Here is a 22,545-nt window from a genome sequence, read left to right on the forward strand (position 1 = left end):
GAGAGAGAAAGAGCATGCGAGCAGGAGTTGGAGGAGGGGCAGAGAGAGAGGGAGAAGGAGACTCACTGCTGGCAAGGAGCCTGACGTGGGGCTTGATCCCACGACCTTGGGATCATGACCTGAGCCGAAGGCAGATGCTTAACCAACTGAGCCACTCAGACACCCCTTATATGTCAGATTTCTAACACAATCATTAGTTACTGTGAATGCCGCCATTGCTTGGTGCACAAAAGTAAAAAAGAAAAAAAAATTTTTTATCCCAGTGGTGACCTCTCAAAGAATTCTAGCAACAGCTTATGAGAAACCCTGGACTAGACTCTGGGACCTCTTGCATGCATTGCTGTCCAAGAACTGAACATGTGTGTGTCTGTGTTTGCCTGTGGAATCAGGCATCCTTTCAGTCTTCTAAGTCTCTCCCAAATGCTGAGATCGAAATTGGTGGATTTAAGTCACAGCTGGAACTCTAGCTGCAGGGGAGTCTGGGAAGTACTTTTTTTTTTTCCTTAAAACTTCCAAGTGCGTATAGTACAGGAAGGCACACTAGACGGAAATTGGGATAGATATTGTATGCCAGTATACCATATATTCCATGTTGTTGGATTTTTTAAAATGAAGACTTTTTTGCACATTTGTGTGGTAAAATTTTCTCACAGCAAGTCTTTAAAACTTTGGTTTATTCATTTAAATTTGTTTTTTAGTGCCTGCCGTGCGCTGTCTCTGTCGTAGGCACTTGGGAGGCATTTAGTAAGCAAAGCAGAGTTCTTCCTTCATGGAGCTTTACTTCTAGCAGGGAGATAGAGATAATAAGCAAAACACAGAGTTAAATAAATTATCTAGTTTACAAGATGTTTAAAACGAGTGAAATATTGGCCAGTGAGATACTAGAAACCATATGATTTCTTATTTGTATATATCAAGAACTTTGGGTTGCTACCACTTTTTCCTCAAAACTTTGAGGAAATGAAGGAACCCGTTGTGGTTGCTTTTGTCATTATCAGTGGTGATAAGCTGGTAAGGGTCTGGGATGAATTTGATTACAGGATTGATACATGTGGTGTAATGGGGCATCCATGAGCATTCAAAAGTTTATAGAACTAGTGATTGTTCCCTTAAATGTTGTTTCGACACAGGTTCATATGTAATCAGTTATTGAATAGTACAGTTTTCAATGTGTTCAGTTATTTTTGAATCATCCTGTATTAGAAGGTGGTAAGTGCTCTGGAAAAAGACAGTAGATTCAAGCAAGCAGCAATGGGTATGCTGGAGTCTGGAGGTAGTTTACAGCATTAAATAGGATGGTTGGAGTAGGCTTTATTGAAAAGTTGATATTCAAGCAAAGGAAGTTTGGAAGTTGGTCAGTCATTAGGATATCTGGCAGAACATTTCAGGTGGAGGAAACAGCTCGGGCTAGGTAAGAATTGGAGGAAAGCAAGGTGGCTCAGCCAGTTGTGTCTAGAGCAGTGTGAGTAAGGAGAGTTGTAAGTAGGAGATGAGGTCAAGGAAGGAAGGGCTGAGGTATTCTCCTAGGGCCCTTAATGCCACTGAAATGGACAGCATCTCAGGACTTTGAGCAGAGCAGTAACAAGATTTACCTAAGGTTCCCCACCACCCCCGCTTCTTTTCCCCAAGGGTTTAAAAGGATCAGTCAGGATGTTCTGTTGAGAGTAGAGTATAGAGGCCCAAAGGTAGAAGGGAGACTAATAAGGATGGTTCGCTTGCCCGTGGTAGTAGTTATGGTGAAGTGTGATCAGATTCTGGATATATTTTGAAAGTAGAATTATCAGGACTTGCTGATGGATTGGATGTGGGATGTAAGACAGGAGTCAAAGAGGAAGTTAAGGTTTTGGACTAAGAATGGGAGAGAGAATTGTCTTCAACTGCAGTTGGAAAAGCTGAGGTGAGAGCACACTTAGTAGGGAGGAGCAGTTCAGGGGATCAGTATTGGATATGTTGAGTTTGTCATATGGAGATGTCAAGTAGTCATGAGACTGGATGAGGTCACCAAGGAAGAGACTGGAGTTAGAAAAGGACGAGAAAGACCTGAGCTTAGGGCATCCAGTGAAGGAAACTTAAGAGAGTATGGCCAAATGAGGAAAGTATTTCCAAGAAAAGGGAGTGACCAGTTCTATCAAATGCTGCTGATAAGACAAGACAGAATTGACAGTTGGATTCAGGGAAATGGAGGTCACTGGGACTGACAAGTGGGGTGTGGAGAACCTGACCGGAGTGTGTTTAGGAGAGAAGGGGAAGAGTTGTTGACAGTGTGTGCAAACAACTCTTTGCTTTTGGGAGGGAGGAGAAATGGGACGGTCTCTGGATTCAGGAAGTGGGAGCGAAGAGAGCTTATTTTTTTCCTTCAAGACACGGAAATAACAACATGATTTTATGGTGATGAAAATGACCCAATAATGGGGAATGAGTAGATTATAGCTAAACTTCATGGTCTGTTTTTATAGTTACGCCCTTGTATAATACAGTCTCAATATCTTTGCCTCTTTCTTGCTTTGTCACACTTGGTTGGCAAAGCCACAAACTTGGTGAAATGCAGCACTTCTGCTTCTAGGTGTCTGTTCTTTCAATTCCATGATACTGTAACAAACACAGACTTTCAAAATAGAAAGTGTTTGTGTTCTCTGGGGGCACTCTGACCTTACGCTATAAAAAGTGAGCATAAGGGACAATACTGGCTTAGCTCTAGGATGATGTGGTTGAGAGCTGGCCTTCTTCCTGGAGGACTCTTTAGTCCCAGAAAGCAGAATTCTTTGAGATTATCAGTTTCTTTAATGAGGATTATTTGTCCGGAATTCTAGGACTGGCAGTTGAACATTTCCTACAATGGTGATGTATGGGATATCGAGGAGGTAGGAAGTTGCTTGGAGTTGCAGACTTTTCGTTAGCTCTTGAACAGTCTCCTCCTCTGTTGTGCTTGGCATCTCCAAGTCCTTGGGTTCCGAGTTTCCTGAATTCTTCTAGTACCTACCCACCCCCCCTTAGTTTTCCTTCTTGTCACTGTGGGCTTAAACATAATTTCTATTTATTGCTTTGCTGTTTACTTTACTCTAGTCCTGGGAGGGAGAGGACAGGGAAAGCCTGTTTCAACTGTTATTTTATTGTGAATTGGAAATTTGAATCATTTCTTAACTGTTGAAATAGAATTGGTTGTGATGTAAGTGCCCAGCATTAACCTTTCCAATTCTGTCAGCTCTAATAAGATTCACAGTAAACTTTTCATGAGATGTGTTATTAATGCACTTTTAGAGAAGGTCCTACCACTCAACAAGTAGAAGTAACTTAATTAACCTTATGTTTATGGCAGCAGTAGTGCTTTTGAAATCAGTTTTTTTTCCCCTCCTTTGGATTTTTGATTCTTAATTAATTTGGAAATGGGAAAAAGTTACTTTGACTTTGTAATCTTTTTTTTTAAAGTCAGTTAAAAGACAGATTAGTCAGTAGTTTTAAATTTCTTGCCAACCTGAAAAACAGTCCATGTAATTTTTGTACATAATCCTAAATACGTGTTTTCTTTTTTATGATTGAGTTAATGAGAAAACTGAAAAAAAAAAAAACAAAAAACCATGTGTGTTTTATTGAAGTGAAAGTTCTTTGTTAATTGAAGAAAAACATCCAGAATATCTATGGCTTCTAAATCTACTATATTCTTTTGCATGTTTATTTCCCTTTAAGTAGCATTACTAAATATTTCATAAACATGTGAGAAACTTGTTGAATTGGCAGTATTTTTTTACTGTCTAGTGATGCCACAAAATTCTACTTCAGTAAGCATTGATATATAAAATTAAAAGATGTCCAGGGTTTTTTTTTGTTTGTTTGTTTTCCTTTTGTGGGGGGTGAATAGTTGCAAAATAAATCTGAAAAATTGTAAGGATTCTGTGAATCAAGATTTAAAGTTTTAAAGTGTATAATATATACTTTCTAATGATAAAACTTGTATTGATTGAAGGAGAAAACGTATTAAGTATATTAAATGAGAAGATGTTATAGGTGGTTTTTACTGTCTAAATAATTTGTTATTAAAAAGTGTTCTCACATAGAAATAATCTTACATATTTACCAGTATTTGACCACTGTGTGAATCGTGGACACGAAGTACACTGCTGTAGTTTTATTTTGAGGTGGAATATAAGAACAGGAAAAGATAATTTGAACTGTCTTAAAAGAAATCTTTAACAGTAGATCATAGACTGTTAGGTTTTTTTCATTTTTGTAGCTCCAGGATTTTGATAACTTTTACTGGCTGGTTTTAGATCATGTAATAGTCACACATTTTTGCATATTGAAGTAACTTGCCAGAAGCACGTAAAACTCAAAACATTCTCCTTTGGTTTCCAATGTTATCTTGTGTTGCCCATAATGACTTTCAGTGGTATGGTTTTTATGACATCTAATATATATAAACAATTGTGTGTTTAATATCATTAACATTTTTTCTTTTAGATTATCTGCAATGTTGAAATGAAGTAACTCAAGATGAGCAAGTTAAAAGTGATATCAGAGAAAAGGTACTGTAATTCTAAATACGAATATGTATCAGGGAAATAATACATGAAGTGGTTATTTGAAACTCCTTATTTGAAAATATTATTTATGTTTAATTGTATGTTGTATTTATATTTTTTAATTAATATTTATTAATGTTTAACTTTTCAGTTAAAGCAAGAGTCAGCAAACTATGACCCATGAGCCAGATCTGGTCTACCTCTTGTTTTTGTATGGCCCATTAGCTAAGAATAGTTTTTAACATTTCTAAATGGTTGGTGATAAAAAGTATAAAGAAGAATATTTATGACACATGAAGTTTATATGAAATTGAAATTTGTATATAAATTTTTATTGGAACACAGCTGTGCTTTATATATTGTCTGGACACTTGCTCTACAGTGGCAGAGTTGAGTAATTATGACAGAGACTGTATGGCACATAGTGCCTAAAATACATTCTGTCTGGCCCTTTCCAGAAGAATTTTAACTAACCCCTGAGTTAAAGCATCATCTCTGTTAAAGCTCTTATGTACCAAGAAATTGTCCTTAGCAAGGTTTTACTGTGGACTCTCTCAGTTAAAAGTCGGACAAACTGATTCTGTTTTGGAGTTTTTTTTAGCTGATTCCTTAACTCTGTTAAGTCCCAATTTTCTCATCTCTATAATGAGTTTTATAATAATGCTATCATTATTAAGTTGTGAAGATTAAATGTCTAGCAGGCTCAGTAAATGACAACTTATTAATATTGATAATCAGTTTTTGCTTTGTATTAGTGTTGTATGTTGTATTTACATTTTTACAACTTTGCATTTTCAGGTATGGTTTGACTCCGTTTTCTAATAAGTATATACACAGTTTAGATAAATTTGTTCCTTAAATTGTTAGGTTTTCCAGTTATTAACTATGTAATACATTATAACAAATTTTATTAAGTATTTTTGTAATTTCTATAGGAAAGGAATTAGTGATTGTGTTTTATTTATTTATTTTTTTAAAAAAGATTTTTTTTAATTTATTTTGAGAGAGAGAGCAAGAGTGGGAGGGCCTGGGGGAAGGGGCAGAAGGAGAGGGAGAAGCAGACTCCCCCTGAGCAGGGAGCCCAACGTGGGGCTCTATCCCAGGACCCTGGGATCACCTGAGCCGAAGGCAGATGCTTAACCGACTGAGCCACCCAGGCGCCCCAAGTTTTTAAATTTTTATTTTTTAAAGACTTCATTTATTTATTTATGAGAGAGAGAGAGAGAGAGGGAGAGAATCCTGAAGCCGACTCCTCGCTGAGGGCAGAGCTCCATGCACCTTGGGGCTCCATCTCGGGACCCATGAGATCATGACCTAAACTCAGTAGATTAAGCCTCAGACCCTTGGTTTTGGCAGAGGTCACGATCTCAAGGTTGCCCGGAACCTGCTTCAAGATTCTTTCCCTTTGCCCCTCCCCCTCATGCACATGCGCATCTGCTCGCCTGCGCGTGCACACTCTCTCAAGAATAAATAAATCTTAAAAAAACAAAAACAAAAAGAAGGAGCACCAGCCTTACTTTTCGGATTAGGTCAAGGAGCACCAGCCTTACTTTTCAGATTAGGTTGATTAGCAAAGCTATCTAAAATTACTAGATTGTTGTTCCATATGAATATGAAATTAGTTTGACAACTTCTAGCTCCTAGGGTTAGTTTTAATTTTTTTTCTCCTGAGATAGAGTTTACTGGATATTTCTTGTTTTTTTTGGTCACTGTTTTAGGCTAACCAAATTAGGATCACTGCAAGTGGTCTTCATCTTAAAGAAATGACAATTTCTACTAATACTTGTCATTTTGCTCTGTGAAGAAAGCTGGGTGCAGAAAGATGAATTGAGATAGATAGAAAAGGGTCACATCTTTTTCCTTTCTCTTCCTATAATCTTGGCATCTTTCTAGCTCCAGTGTCTGCCCTGTAAGCCCTGCCTTACCCGGAGTGCTAATCTATTGACTTTTATTTTCTCTCATTCACCTTCTCCTTTTTTACTTTGGTGAAGGAATTTAAAGGATAACTTGACTAATTATTGCTGATATATAAATTTAGGAAGTTTAAAATTTTAACTAGTTTTTACTGGTTGTCCATAACAAGTCACTTGGTAGTGTTGAACTAGAATTTATTGTTAAGGAAGCCTTTTCTGCATTTAATTATAAGAAGTAGAGAAGTAGTTACTCTTCTCTTCCAGTTAAAAGAATATTGTTTTCCATACTTACATATTTAAATATTTAACTCTTTCTACAAAAGAATGTTAATGAAATTTCTATTTTTCATTGTCCTTTGATTTATGATGGAAGAAAATAAAGTTGTGTGTTCAGTATTTGGAGAGAAACAGTAAAAATGTAAACAAAGTACAAGTAATAAAAGAAAGTTAAAAAAGACCTGTAAATGAAGAACAGAAATTTCTGAAAGATAATGTGCGTTTTGGAAATGAAACCATACTGCTTGAAATTAAATCTTAGTTGCTGTGAGTCATGTTTAAGTCTAAAACCGTAATATATTTCTATGGATTTTTTTTGCTGTGAGATGTTTTTACCTTTTTTATGAGGACAGCTCTATTACCTGCATTTTAAGGTAAAAAAGGTGATAACATTTATTTATAATATGAAGATAGGTTCTATAGTACTTGCACTTGGGAAATTATTTGTTGCGAAGACAGTATCTGTACATCATTGGGACTTTTGTAATATCCAAGAACATTTATGCTTTTAGAAAAATAGCTCTAAGACTGAGAGTAAACTCAGACATCAAAGCAGTAGGAGACCACCACAATGAAACAAATATTTGAGTGATACTATCTTTAAAATATCCATTTGAAAGTTAACTTGATTTGATGTATTTCATAGTGATCATGTTTTCAATTCCATGATTTTCTTACTATATAATAATTAACAATCTTAAATTGAATCTCTGAAGTTTGGTCTTAGCCTCATTTTGATTCATCTAAAAGTAGGGTAAGTAAGGAAGATAACATCCTTTTCTGAGTTGTTATTTTAAAAATTTTCTCACTGTAGTTGAGATTATCCACTGAAGCTGTATAGCTTTACCCACCCCCCTCAGATTTTCCAAAGTCTAAAAATTATTCAGAAGGTAGAGCTGCCCTCTGGTGTTCACCCTATGATTCTTTCAACATTAGTGTCAACAGCCTTACATTTTTTTTTTTTTAAGATTTTATTTATTTTTTTGACAGAGAGAGACACAGCGAGAGAGGGAACACAAGCAGGGGGAGTGGGAGAGGGAGAAGCAGGCTTCCCGCTGAGCAGGGAGCCTGATGCAGGGCTCGATCCCAGGACACTGGGATCATGACCTGAGCTGAAGGCAGACGCTTAACGACTGAGCCACCCAGACACCCCAACAGCCTTACATTTTTAGAGCTGAGTTGGGGTGGCTTAAAATATTTTGTTCAGTTTTCATTGTGTAGATGAGAAAAGTAGAAATAGAGAGGGAGATTGATTTGCCTGTGTTCTCAATTTCCATTCATCTGCCTCCCTTCCAAAAATTCATCCATCTGTTCACCCATCTATTGTTTGAAAGAGCATGATTCTCAGAAAGGAATCACATATATATATATATATATAAATTTTTTTTTCTTTTTCTTTTTTTTATATGTGGTGTAATTTAAAATTTTAAGAGTTACTGATAAAACAGATTCTTAGTTGGGAATAGAATTGAATGGGTGTTATGCTTAGTGTGTTTGGTATGTTTGTGAATATTTTGAATAGTAGATGTTTTATTAATTACTGAAAAATACTGAGATGACCTTTAAGAAAAATATTAATTGGAGAAAATTTAAGAAGCACTTTGTTACTAAATGTCAGAAGTTTGGTTTTCTTAATGCAAATTTCTCTTAAATTTGGCTTATGGAATTGTTTTTAAAGATGTAGTTTGCCTCTTAGTTCTCAAACTGTGGTCTCTTAATATCATTTCTCACCAAAAAGAACCAGGGCTCTTTGGAGAGAGGGCTGATTCTAGGTCAGAAGCACAAAATGTGCAAGATAAGCCTAGAAGAGTGGTTCTCACATTTTTTTTTAGCTCAGAACCTCTTGGTGCTCTCTTAAAGTGATGAAGACTCCAAAAAGTTTTTGTTGATGTGAGTTATTTTATCTATTGATATTTACATTATTATACATTAAAACCGAGAAACTAAAACTTTTTTTTTTAAAGATTTATTTATTTTTAGAGAAACTGTGGGTGCACATGGCAGCTGGGGGAGGGGAGCAGAGGGAGAGGGAGAGAGAAACTTAAGCAGACACCGTCCTGAGTGCAGAGCCCGGTGTGGGGCTCTCATGACCCTGAGATCATGACCTGAGCTGAAACCAAGAGTCTGAAGCTTAACTGACTTCACCACCCAAGTGCCCCTATTTATTCATTTAGAAATAATAATAAACCAATTGTATAATAATAGAAAATTTTGTTTTAGAAATAACTGTATTTTCAAAAATGGAAGACTAGAATTATTTTACTACATTTTTGCAAATCTGGTATGTGGCTTAATGGAAGATGGCTAGATTCTCTTATCTGCTTCTGAGTTCAATTTTTCATGATGTAAGTATATATTACATATAATATGTACATATTATATATGCATATATAGTTTGTACATGTGTGGTGTTATTATAGAATATGAAGAAAATCTGGGTTCATGTAGATATGTAATTAGAAAAGAAGGAAGTACTTGAATAAAAGGCCTTTTTATTATTTATTTATTTAATTTTATTTGTCAGAGGGAGAGAGAGAGAGAGCAAGAGCAAGCACAAGCAGGGCGAGTGGCAGGCAGAGGGAGAAGCAGGCTCCCCATTGAGTAAGGAGCCCTACGAGGAACTCGATCCCAGGAGCCTGGAATCATGACCTGAGCTGAAGGCAGGTGCTTAACTGACTGAGCCGCCCAGGTGCCCCAAAAGGCCATTTTAGATAATTGTGGGTAATTGTCCTGTGATTTATGATGGAGGAAAATAAAATTGTGTGTTCAGTATTTGTAAAGAAACAGTAAAAATGTGATTAAAGCAAGAATAATAATTATAAATGAGGAACAGACCTTTAAATGACAATAATATTCTTTGGAAATAAAGCCATATTGGTTGAAATTCAAAATGAAGTGGATATTCTTGCTAAGTAATAGTTTTCTTCAAGGTTAATTGCAGTGTGGAATCTGAAACTGTATTAGTGAACTTTTTGTTCTCTGTTACGTTAAATTCCATTGGTCTTTTTTGCACTTTGAATAATTTTTTTCCCATATTTAAATTTGTAACATCCAGCATTGTCATTCAGAAATATTGATTCCATGACTAATGCAGATATTTTAAATAGTGGTACATTTTATTACACAGTATTAATAAATTGCATGTATTAATACCACCATTGATTTTTATCAGAAGAAAAAATTTTTTTAAGTAGGCTCCACACCTAGCTTGGAACCCAACATAGGGCTCAAACTTGCCATCCTGAGATCAAGACCTGAGCTGAGATTAAGAGTTGGATGCTTAACTCACTGAGCCACCCAGGCGCCTAGAAAATTTTTTAATTAGCGGCAAGCTGTCAAGGCTATGATGGTAGATCCACATTTTTTGAAATTCTAATTTTTGCTCAAAAGCCAGATTTTATCACTGGCAATAGATCTGTCAGTTCTCTTGAAATGATTGACTCACTTTGTTTATTTCCAAAAAATGTATGTACGCCCAAATTCTGAATAATCTTTGTCAGTTGTTTTTTAAAATTTCTCTTACTATTATTTTTTGACTTCTTTTTTGAATTAAAAATGATGTTCTGTGAAAAAAGTGGCTAGTTCAGCTTGCATTTTAAACAGTCACAGGTTTTCTTCCCCCAAGGTAACCATTGTATTTAGTGTGCAACTGAAATGTTTAATGCACACACACAGTATTAAAAAAATATGTCCTCATGGATGAAACTGGAATTTTTGTTTTTAACTGAGTGCAGGAGGGTGAAGAACACAGTGACTGTTAGTACAGTTTTGTGTCACTGCCTTGATTTGTGCTGTGGTACCTGCACTTTACCCACTGGTGCTTTTAGATCATCAGTGCAAATCTCAACACAGTGTCAAATAGTTTCTTAGTATTTTTATGAAAATAGGTTTTGACTGTGTAGATTTTATTATAGGGTCTCACGTACTCTCAGAGTTTTGTGGAGTACTTTGAAGACTGTTGCCAATAATAGTCTTGTCATACCGGAAAGCCAGAAAGCTATCAAAGGACTGGATCATATCAAAAGGACTCTGGAACCGACTTAGGAAACTCCCATTCATTGATCATTGAGTGTTTATAATTGCAGTGGATAAAATATCAGATGTGTTTAAATCTTTGAGTTCATACTGATGCATGAAACCAAAATACTTCATTGGTTACTTGGAAAGGATTTTAGGGAATGAACTCGTTCTTTGAAAACTGGTAAATACAGGTAAGTTAAAAAACCAGCGTTTATTTTGCTTTTATTTGATGAGTTGTACCTCTGGATAATCAAATAAGGAATTTTTCTCTTTATGGAGTTGTTTTAGTTAACACATGAAGAAGGAGTGGGATGATGGATATCACTGTTTTTCAATCCTTAATGGAGTAATCTAGGTATTGGTGACCAGTGACTGCTTATATTACAAAAGTAAGAGAACCAGGCACTATTTGCCTTGTTATGGAAGGTTATAGTACCACTTACAAGGAATTCACATCTCCAAGTCAAGCTTTCATCCCATTAGGCCTTTAAATTCCAACTACCGATTTACAGAAAATATAGAAGATAGACATATTATGCTGTGGATGTGTAATTGGTAAAGTCTAGAATGTGGGAAACTATAGGACAGTCAAGCTGCTTCAACAAATAAATTGTGAGGAAAAAAAAGTAATAGGAAACTTGTAGGTAAAAAGACAAATGCAACATATAGACCTCATTTGGTTTCTGATTTGTATAGACTGTTAAAGAAAATGAGAGAGAATGAGGATGAACTAATAAATTTAAGAAAATTGCATTCAGACTAGATTTTGGTATTAAAGGATTGTTACTGTTTTTGGTATGGTAGTGATAGTGTAGTTATATATATTTTGAAGAGTTTTTATATTTTGGGAAATAGAGAATGCTGAAGTATTTCAGGAAATTATCTTTCTGAGATGTGCTTCAAAATTAGCCCATTGATGGGTGTGCCTTTAGGTAGGTATGTGTAAAATAAGATTGTGGATTGATGATTGTTGAAGCTGGGTGATGAGCAAATGATGGTTCATTATACTATTTTTTTCTTTTTCTGTTCATTATGGAATTTTCCATAGTTATGGTTTTGCTCATTCAGACTTATGATAACAGTTTTAAGGAATTGTTCCTTCCTCCTGCAACATCGGAAGAAAAAGAAAGTATGTACAAAGTTAAATATGTAACATAGTTTTATAGCTACAGAGTTCTTTTATTTAAAAAAATTGTGAAATGTTTCTGAAAACCAAAAAGGATAGAGAATAATATAATGAACACCTGTGTACTGATCACCTAAGAAATAAAAAAATTACAAACACAGTGTGTACTGTTCCCTATTAACATCTTTCTCCCTTATCCCGAGATAATTACTGTTTTGGATTTGATGGCCACCATTTCCATGCGTGTTTTTATGTGTGAGAGTGTGTGTGTGTGTGTGTGTGTGTGTGTGTATGTATAATGTTTTCTTATATATATATATACACACACACACATATATATTTATATATATATATACACATGCTAAAGAACATATTGTATTGAATTTGTATATTATAAAACTTAATGATATACTGAACATATTAAAGTCTTTTGGGTTTTTTTATACATATCAATATATATCTTCATGTCTGTGCTATGCTGGCTCTTTGAAAAATGGGAAATACTGCATTATTTTAAATGGTACATTAGGCCCATTTTCAAATGTATGCTTAATGTGTATTTTCAAACTTCAGATACCTTTTCAGTTGAAGTAGCTCCAGATTTAAAGCATTTGGCACAGTTAATCTGAAAAAAGAAAATACTGTTTTTCATGTTTCTAGATATGTATTGTCTGTGCTGTGCCAGCCAATGTTTGAAATACATTATATGTTTAAAAAAAAAAAGAAAAGAAGATAGTAGGAAGGGAAAAATGAAGGTGGGGAATCAGAGGGAGAGACGAACCATGAGAGACGATGGACTCTGAGAAACAAACTGAGGGTTCTAGAGGGGAGGGGGGTGGGGGGATGGGTTAGCCTGGTGATGGGTATTAAAGAGGGCACGTTCTGCGTAGAGCACTGGGTGTTATGCACAAACAATGAATCATGGAACACTACATCAAAAACTAATGATGTAATGTATGGTGATTAACATAACAATAAAATTTAAAAAAATACTGGATATATAGAATAAGACATGCAAGGTCTACCTTTGTGGAGTTTACATAATTTCAAATAGTAGTAAATTCTTTAGGTACATTTTTAATTTCGGAAGTGGAGGGGCTGGTGAGGAAATAGTCACATGGTTGGGTTGCAGCCTGCAGTGCGAAGTTGCCAGCTCTAAATAGAGCTGGGAGAAAACACCCTCTAGATCTCCAGATTGAGAGGACAGAAAGGCCTTGTGGTTGGGGAAAAACTTGCTGTATTCAGGGAACTGATAGCCATTGAAGTGGATCCCAGTGCCTGAGGGGAACGTTGTGAGAAAGTCTGAAAGGTAGACAGAAGCCAGATGATAAAGGGCTTAGTAGGCTGTGATAAGTAAATAAGATTTTACCTAAAGTCTGAAGGGAAGCCATTGAAGGGATTTTTTTTTTTTAGCTGGATAGCAACTTGATTAGGTTAGTGGTTCTACAAATCTACACATGTGATAAATTGGCCTAGAACTATATACTTAACCACTGTCAATTTCCTGGTTTTTGTTATTGCCCTATAGTTCATGTAAATGTAGCCATTGGGGAAACTAAGTGAAAGGTAGAAGGGACCACTCTACTGTTTTTGCAACTTCCTTTGAGTATTTATAATTATTTCAAAATCAAAAGATAAAGACAATCACTGAGAAAATGGATTATTGGCAAGCAAGAATGAAAGCAGACTAGTTATGAGGCCATGAGAGATGATGATTGCTTGGACTTGGGTAGTAATAGTAGGTATGGAGACAAGTGGATGGAGCTAAGACGTTTCAGAGATAGAGCTTTTACTGGGTTGGTGTGTGAGGCAGGGAGTCCAGATCTTTTCCTGAGCAACTGATGGTTTCATTTGAGTTTGGGAGGGTTAAGATTGGAAGAGGAATATGTTGAGAGGAGGAACTAGAAATTGTTTTATATTTGGGCTTGTTAGGTTGGGTAAGCTAAGAGGGTGAAGCTGGAGTTGAGTATAGGAGCCAGGCAGCATTTAGATCATAATTATAGTGGTGGGATTAGATGAGATCACACTGGCAAAGAGTGGAGAGAGTGAAAAGAAGAGGGCTGGGGATAGAGCTGTCCATGAGTCAGCGTCTAGAAATATGTCACAGGAGGAGCCAATAGAGGGGATCTCAGAGAGGTGGTGACAGGAAGAAGATAGAGAGTGGAGTCATTGAAAACCAAAGGAGGAGGTGAAGGAAGAGGGGGCTCTCTGATTTGGATAGTGCTGAGATACTGAGTATGACGAGGAAAGAAGTGACCACAGGAGGTTGGGAGACCTCAGGGTGCAGAAGGCAAGCTTGAAAAGTGAACAGATCGTGAGAGGATGGTGAGCAAGTATAGGCACCTCATTCAAGGAGTAGCAGAGGAGTGGGGTGGGAGCCAGTGGGAGTTCTTCTCCGTCATATTAGTGAGTGCCAGTGGGTATGATCCAGTTGAAAAGGAGAGAGAGATGATGAATCGGGGAAAGATTAATTGAAGGAGCAGATACATTGAGAATGCAGGAAGGGTTGCTGGGTCATGTAAACAGGCGAGAAATTGTTCTTTGAGTCTCAACATACCAGCCAAAGAGAGCCTTTTAAAAACATCAGAGCACATCACTCTTCTGCTCAAAGGCTTTCCATCCCAGTTAGTATAAAAGTCAAAATCTCTACAGTGGCCTGCAAAGCTTTAAATGATGGTGCTCCCTCCCACCTCACCCCCACCTCTGACCTCCTCTCTTACTATTATTCTCCTTTGAGTCTGCTCCAGCCACACTGGCCACCTCACTTTTAACTCAGTATAGGAGATCCCTGCCTTGGGGTCTTGGTGGTTGTGACTCCTTCCTGGACAGCTCTTTCTGCAGGTTCCTGCACGACTTACTCCTTTACTTTTTTCAGGCCTTTCCCGCAATGGTACCCTGTCATGTCATTTTCCCTGACCACTCTCTAAAGTTGTATCCCTCCCCCTGCATCTTTTATTCCCCCTAACCTGCTTTTCATTATAGCACTTCCTACCACCTTAAATACTATATGCTTATTTACATATTTAATTTGTCTCTCACCATTAGAATGTTCAGTCTGTAGGGGGCAGGAATTTTTTCTTACTGTTGCTAATACCTAGAATGCTATCAAATGTGCAAATGTATAATGAAAGACAGCAAGGAAGAAAGAATGTGGGTAGAGAATCAGAAAGGTTTAAGGATGTCCTAGTGGGAATATGTTGTGTTACTGTTTGGGCTTGTAACAGTTATAAAGCAGGACTCTGAAAATGGACTGGGGTGGGAGGGATGATTAGTTTTGAGGTGAGCATAGGATATGTAAGAAGTATTTTTGCAGAGTGGAAACGTGAACTTTCAAGGTATGATGTAAGATCGCTGGACAGGGTTGAATGCACATTTGTGGTTTTCGGAAATGAAATGTGTTTCTCATTTAATAGAATTTTATCAATGTTAAGCTATAAAACAGAGTAAGGAAATGTGGCATAAATGCTTAATGTTTTTAAGAAAGGATAGAGTTTTTTTTTTTTTAAACAGTGATCTTTATAGTATTGAATTTACAAGTGATGTAGAATGTGCCCTAATGTAAAATAACATTCTTTTTAGCCTTACCAATAATTCTCGGATCGTGGGACTCCTGGCTCAGCTGGAGAAGATCAATACTGAATCTACAGAATCAGATACTGCCAGATATGTTACATCAAAAATTCTTCATCTGGCTCAAAGTCAAGGTAAACTTTAATCTCTTGTTTTTGAAATACTTTTTCCATTCTTTAAAAGTAGATGTTACGGATGTTCAAACTTTTGATAAATAGATGATTTTCCTTAAAAATTGAACTTTCTCAAATAGACTCAAGAAGTAGAAAACTGAATAACTGGAATGAATTGCTGTTCAAAGCACTGTTTCTAAAATGAATATGATTGCCCCCCATTTTCAAACAGTACTTAATTCCAGTGCTACTTGTTCTAGAATGTTGACAAAAAGATGTCAAGTAGTATAGAGTGTGATCCCCACTTGAATGCAAGCTCTGTCATTCAGTGGTGGGATGTTCTTAGGGAAATTTTGAGTCGTAGGATTCAGCTGCACCATCTCCAAAATAGAGAAAATAGATATCAGTAATTATCCTGAGATTACATGAGAAGCATGTAAAAAGAATGTTAAAATGTTCAATAAATGATATCCATAATTAGGCATCATTTCAATAGATGCTAAAAAAGGAATTTAAGGTTATAAAACCTCTGGTTGATTAAAAAGAAAACAAACCTGATTTTTTTTTTTTTAAATAAGGGTAAACCAGCAGCTGCCTTTAATAGCAGTATATTGAATGCCTTCTGTTAAAGTCCAGACATTTTATAACTAGTATTTAATTTTTTTAATTATTTCATTATTCTGGAGTTTCAGGTCCATTAGTAGGCATTTATTGTGTTCAGGAATTCAGTATCTATTAACCCTTCTCCATGGTTATAGACCATTATTTTGATAACTTCCTGCCATGCAGTCCATGTGTTTAGGGGGTAGTTGACAGCGCTCCAAAACCTAGGCGAGGTCTCTAATAGATGACATTTGTTTCTAGCAAAATCTAAGATACCTGTCTATACTTTTTAATTCAGGAAGTCACTATACTGGATTCTAGCCTTTGAAAGTATTGTGCTTATCATCCAAGGTCAGCTTACAAGGATGTACATTGTATTAGGGCAAAGTTAGATGTACCAAGTATATTCACTGTATTGTTATATGAAAAACTTTCTCAAATCAAAACCAACAAAAACTAAAGAAAACAAATTTCTCTGACCTATAGATAACAGTTGTGTACACTGCCCCCGCCACTGCAGACTTTTCCCATCATAGCCTAGAAGTCCCTACTCCAACATCACCACTGACAAATGGCCCAACCGTACCACTACCAGAGACTGCCCCTCTACCCTGCCACTTACCACTGGGGTCCAACCCCTGAATGCTGTCCCCTGGGTTGTGTAAGACAGTGACTTTGTTTATATAGTACCTTGGATTAGCCAGTCAAAACAGTGCAAATTAGTAGTGGAAGACTGTCCCATCATCATATCTAGGATAATTCAGTTGGCTATCCATTTGAGAGAGAAAGATTAGAAATTTGTAGTTCAAGGAAGAAGAAATGCAAATAACCAGTAAACCTATGAAAAGGTTCTTTAACTCCTTGAAAGTCGGGCATTGCTAATGAAAACAACAGAGATGCTTCTCACTAGTTAGATTGGCAGAAATTAGAGTATGACAATATCCAGTGTTGGGGACATGGAAAATAAGGTATTCTCATACACTGTTGGTGGTGCAATAATTATTACTAACTTTGGAGAGAAGAATCTGGCAATGTTTATTAAAATTAAAGTGCATTTGCTGACTGACTCTCAGGAATGTATTTGGCTAAAATAAAAGTGCTAGTATGTAAAAGAATGTTTGAGGATATTTTGCAGCATTGTTTGTAATATCAAAGATCAAGATACCCCCTAAATATCCATCAGTGAGAGAATGGTTGGGTTAATTTTGATGTAGCCAAATTGTGGAACTTTTAAAGTATATTATATAGTTACTAAGAATTTATTTGTGATATTTGGGACAGATAGTTCATATGTGGAACTATATGAATTGTTCTGGAGTCCTAAGTTTAATATATTAAGTAAAAGAGCAAGTTTCTTTAGTTCATATAACTATATGTATAGCCTCATTTTTATACAAAATAAACCATTAAATATGTATGTAATGTTTATGTGAGCGAGGCAAAAAACCAAACATAAAAACAGAAGTATACCTACCAAATTTTTAGCAGTAGTTATCAGTAGGATAGAAATGGAGGGGAATGAGGTAAGTTCCTGAAATTTACTTAAGGTACTTTTCTACTGTTAGAATTGTTGCAATAAGAACATACTACCTGTGTATACAAAAGGATTAAAAAAACCTAAACTCCTAAAATACTTGTTTACATAGTGGAGATATATATTTCCACAGTTTGGGGCTAGTTTTCCTTGAATGCATTACATTTTCTGTTTTTAATAATGTACTATTTATTTGTAGCATGCATGGTACTTTTTGTAACTTACCCTTAATTTTTTCCCTAGAAACATAATAATCCATTTCATGTAGATGGTCTAATTTGTTGGCATATATCTCTTGGTAGTAATTCTCTTATAATCCTGTTAGTTTCTGTAGGATAGGAAATGATCTTCTTTCTGTCATTCTTGATTTTTGTCATCTCTTTTCTTGATCTGATCAGTGGTTCTCAGTCCCGGGTGGTTTTCCCATCCATTTGCCCCAGGACCCTGGCAGTGTTTGGAGATATTTTTGGTTGTGAAATTTGAGAAGGGAATTGTTCCTGGCATCTATTGGATAGAGGCAAGGGATGCTGCTGAACCTTATATAACACATACTACCACCCCCTATAAGAAAGAATTATTTGGCCCAAATTGTCAACAGTGCTGAGGTTGAGAGACCCAGGTCTAGCTAAACATTTGTCAATTTTGTTGATCTTTTGAAAGAACCAACTTCTGGTTTCATTGATTTCCTCTGTTTTTCTTTTTTCTATTTCATTGGTCTCTCATCTTTATTGCTTCCCTCCTTTACTTGCTTCCACTTTGATTTGTGCTTCCTTTTCCATTTTCTTAAAGTGGAGCTTTGATTATAGATTTTGAGAACTTTCTTTTATAATGTGATCATTAAAGCTATAAATTTCTCTGTAGACACTGCTTTAACTGCATTCTACAGGTATTGATATGTTGTATTTTTTTCATTCAGTTCGCATGTGTTCTAATTTCTTTTGTGATTTCTTCTTTGACCCATGGATTATTTAGCAGTGTGTTGTTTAATTTCCCATTATTTCAGAATTTCCTAATTTCTTTCTGTTGTTATCTAATTTAATTCCACTGTGGTTGGAGATTTGTATGATTTTAGTCCTTTTGAAATTATTGAGGTATGTTTAATGGCTTAATATACAGTCATTCCTGGAGAATGTTCCATGTGCACATGAATGTTCTGTCTGCTATTGTTGGGTGCAGTGTTCTATTAATGTTGGTTAGGTCAGGTTGTTCAAATCTTCTATACCTTGTTGATTTTCTAGTTAGGTGCTCTATTAAGTATTAGAATTGAGTATTGAATTCCCTACCGATTGTTGAACTGTATATTTCTCTTTTCAATTTTGACAGTTCTGGTTTACATATATTTGAAGCTGTGTAACATTTAAATTGTTAAATCTTTTGATGGTTTGACTGTTTCAACATTGTGAAATGTCTCTGTCATCAGTAATATTTCCAGATTTAAAATCTGTTTAATCTAAAAAAATCTGTTTAATAATATCATTGTTCTAGCTGTTAGTTATTCTTTGCATATTATACCCTTTTCTTTTACCTTCAATCTCTTTTTTATCTTAGAGTGTGTTTCTTGAAGATAGTATATTGTTGGATCTTGCTTTTTAAAAATCTAATCTGAGTGTTTATCGTTTCCAAATCAGTGTACTCATTCCTGTGATTGGATTTACATCTGCCTTTTTGCTATTTTTCTGTATGATTCATGTCTTTTATATTCCTCTTCTCATCCTTTACTGCCTTCTTTTGTGTCATCTGTTGCCTTTTTTAGCTTTTAAAACTATTAGTTATTTTCTTAGTGGCTCCTGTAGGGATTACAATATACATTGAACTTCAGATTAATACCATCTTAATTCTGGTAAAATATTGAAACTTTTTTCAATATAGCTCCATTTCTTTCTCACTCCTTTGTGTTGTATTGTCATGTATACTATATTTATAGATGTTAGAAACCCAGTGATACAATATTATAATTATTGCTTCCACAGTTTTATGCCTTGTAAAAAAGGAGAAAAGTGGAAAGTTCAGTACAGGGTTTTGAATGAAGAGCAGGATTTAGAGCGAAAAGCTTAAAGTAATGGAAATGAAGGGGGCGGAGCTAGATGGTGGAGGAGTAGGAGACCCGGATTTCCTCTGGTCTCAGGAATTCAGCTGAATAGGGATCAAACCATTCTGAACACCTACGAACTCAACAGGAGATCAAAGATAAGAATAGTAACAACACTCTGAATGGAAAAGCGACCACTTTCTGGAAGGTAGGACGTGCGGAGAAGTGACTCCGAGGCGATATTCGGGAGGATAGACGGGGGGGAGGGGGCCTCCGTCGGCCGCTTCTGGCAAGTGATAGAGCCGCGGAGCACAAAATCAGAACTTTTAGAAGTCAGCTCCGCTGAGGGATGTCGCTCCAGTGGCTAAGCGGGGGGTGGAACCCTCGCGGGACAGTGTGGTCTCAGAACCCTCGGGGTCCCAGAAAGACCGGGGGTGCCTGAGTGCGGCAGAGCTCCCAGGTATCGGAGCAGGGAAGTCGGCTGCAGAGACTGAGCCGAGGCGTGGGCTCTCAGCTCGGGGTTGCCATAAACTGTGATCCGTGGCCCAGTGGGGCCACTGCTCCTCCAGCAGGGACCCAACAAGCGGCAGAGCTGGGGAGACTCTCCTTCCTCCCCCGGGGGAGCGGCGTGGAAGCGCACCACAGGGATCTGCTGGGTTTGGAGACTCCACAGGGTCTGGTGCTAGAGATAGAAACGCTGGGTCAGAGGCCCGGTGAGCACGGAGTGTGGCCGGAGACCGGGGAGACGGGAGTGACTGCTTTTCTTTGGGGGCGCACTGAGGAGTGGGGCCCCAAGTTCTCGGCTCCTCCAGGCGGAGATTGGGAGGCCACCATTTTCACCCTGGTCCTCCAAAGTTGTACCGAGAGCTTGCAGGGAACAAAAGCTCCTGAGAGCAAACCCGAGCAGCTTGCTTAGCCCGGACTCACAAGGGCGGGGCAATTCTGCCTCCGCAAAGATATTTGGGAACCACGGCAACAGGCCCCTCCCCCAGAAGATCAGCATGAACAGCCAGCAAGCCAAGACCAAGTTTACCAATCAAGGAGAACGGGAGAACTCCAGCGCCTCGGGCATACTGCACATAGAATTCATGGCTTTCTTACCATAATTCATTAGTTTTTCAAAGTTAATTTTTTTAACTGTTTTTTTTTTGAATTTTTCTTTTTCCCTTTTTCAACCAACATCTTATCAATCCCTTTTTTAAAAAAACATTTTTTATTTTTCATTTTTAGAGTCATATTTTTATTCCTTCATAGTAGTTACCCTTATTTTTGGCATATATATATATAAGTTGTTCTCTCTTTAAAATTTTGAGATATAGTTTCTTCTAACAGATCGAAGTATACCCTAAATCACTAGTGTATGGCTTTGTTCTAGTCTCTTGCCTGATCACATTCTGTCCCTTTTTTTTTCCATTTTTTTAAATCTTCTTTCTTTTTAAAAACAACTTATCAATTCCTTTTATAAAATCTTTTGCAATTTTCATCTTTACAGTCATCTTCCATCCCTTCATTGTATCAACCCTTATTTTGTACATATGTAAGTCTTTCTTCCTTTAAAATTTTAGGAGGCACTTTCTTCTAACAGACCAAAATACGCCCAAAATCTAGTGTGTGGCACTGATCTATGCACTAGCCTGATCATATTTGATCATATTCTGTTTTTGTTTTGTTTTGTTCTGTTTTTGTTTGTTTTTATCTTTTTCTTTTTCCTATTTTTTTCTCTTTCTTCTTTCGTTCCCTTTCTTGTCCCCTAGTTTAAGGTCTTTCTGACTTGTATAGAGTATATATGCTGGAGATGTTGTTAACCTAATGTTAGCATTCTGTTCTCTCATTCATCTATTCTCTGGACAAAATGACAAGACAAAAAAAATCACCTCAGCAAAAAGAACAAGATCATCTGCCAGGGACCTACTCAATACTGACATTAGTATGATGTCAGACCTAGAGTTCAGAATCATGACTTTAAAGATACTAGCTGGGCTTGAAAAAAGTGTGGAAGTTTTAGAGAAACCCTTTCTGGAGAAATAAAAGAACTAAAATCTAATCAAGTCAAAATCAAAAAGGCTATTAATGAGGTGCAATCAAAAATGGGGGCACTAACTGCTAGGATAAATGAGGCAGAAGAGAGAATCAGCGATATAGAAGACCAAATGATGGAAAACAAAGAGGCTGAGAAAAAGAGAGATGAACAACTACAGGATCACGAGGGCAGAACTCAAGAGATAAGTGATACAATAAGACGAAACAACATTAGAATAATTGGGATCCCAGAAGAAGAAGAAAGAGAGAGAGGGGCAGAAGGTATATTGGAGCAAATAATAGCAGAGAACTTCCCTGATGTGGGGAAGGAAACAGGCATCAAAATCCAGGAGGCACAGAGAACCCCTCTCAAAATCAATAAAAATAGGTTAACACCCCAACATCTAATAGTAAAACTTACGAGTCTCAGAGACAAAGAGAAAATCCTGAAAGCAGCTCGGGAGAAGAGATATGTAACCTACAATGGTAGAAACATTAGATTGGCAACAGACCTATCCACAGAGACTGGCAGGCCAGAAAGGACTGGCATGATATCTTCAGAGCACTAAACAAGAAAAATATGCAGCCAAGAATACTATATCCAGCTAGGCTGTCATTGAAAATAGAAGGAGAGATAAAAAGCTTCCAGGACAAACAAAAACTAAAGGAATTTGCAAACACGAAACCAGCCCTCCAAGAAATACTGAAAGGGGTCCTCTAAGCAAAAAGAGACCCTAAAAGCAGCATAGATCAGAAAGGTACACAGACAATATACAGTCACAGTCACCTTACAGGCAATACAATGGCACTAAATTCATACCTTTC

General features: G+C 36.8%; 1 protein-coding gene across 5 annotated transcripts in view; it reads left to right on the forward strand.

Annotated features, from left to right (window-relative positions):
* The window catches only part of AGTPBP1 (ATP/GTP binding protein 1), a 158,144-nt gene that overhangs the window by 21,709 nt on the left and 113,890 nt on the right, over positions 1 to 22,545 (forward strand). For all 5 annotated transcript variants that reach the window (XM_027615667.2, XM_027615666.2, XM_027615665.2 and 2 more), the window contains exons 2-3: positions 4,456 to 4,520; positions 15,432 to 15,556. In XM_027615667.2, the coding sequence (XP_027471468.2) occupies positions 4,489 to 4,520; positions 15,432 to 15,556 (157 nt within the window). In that variant the 5' untranslated portion in view covers positions 4,456 to 4,488. The remainder of the gene's footprint in view (positions 1 to 4,455; positions 4,521 to 15,431; positions 15,557 to 22,545) is intronic.

This window comes from Zalophus californianus, chromosome 13, assembly GCF_009762305.2.
Source record: "Zalophus californianus isolate mZalCal1 chromosome 13, mZalCal1.pri.v2, whole genome shotgun sequence".
NCBI classification, from domain to species: Eukaryota; Metazoa; Chordata; class Mammalia; order Carnivora; family Otariidae; genus Zalophus; species Zalophus californianus.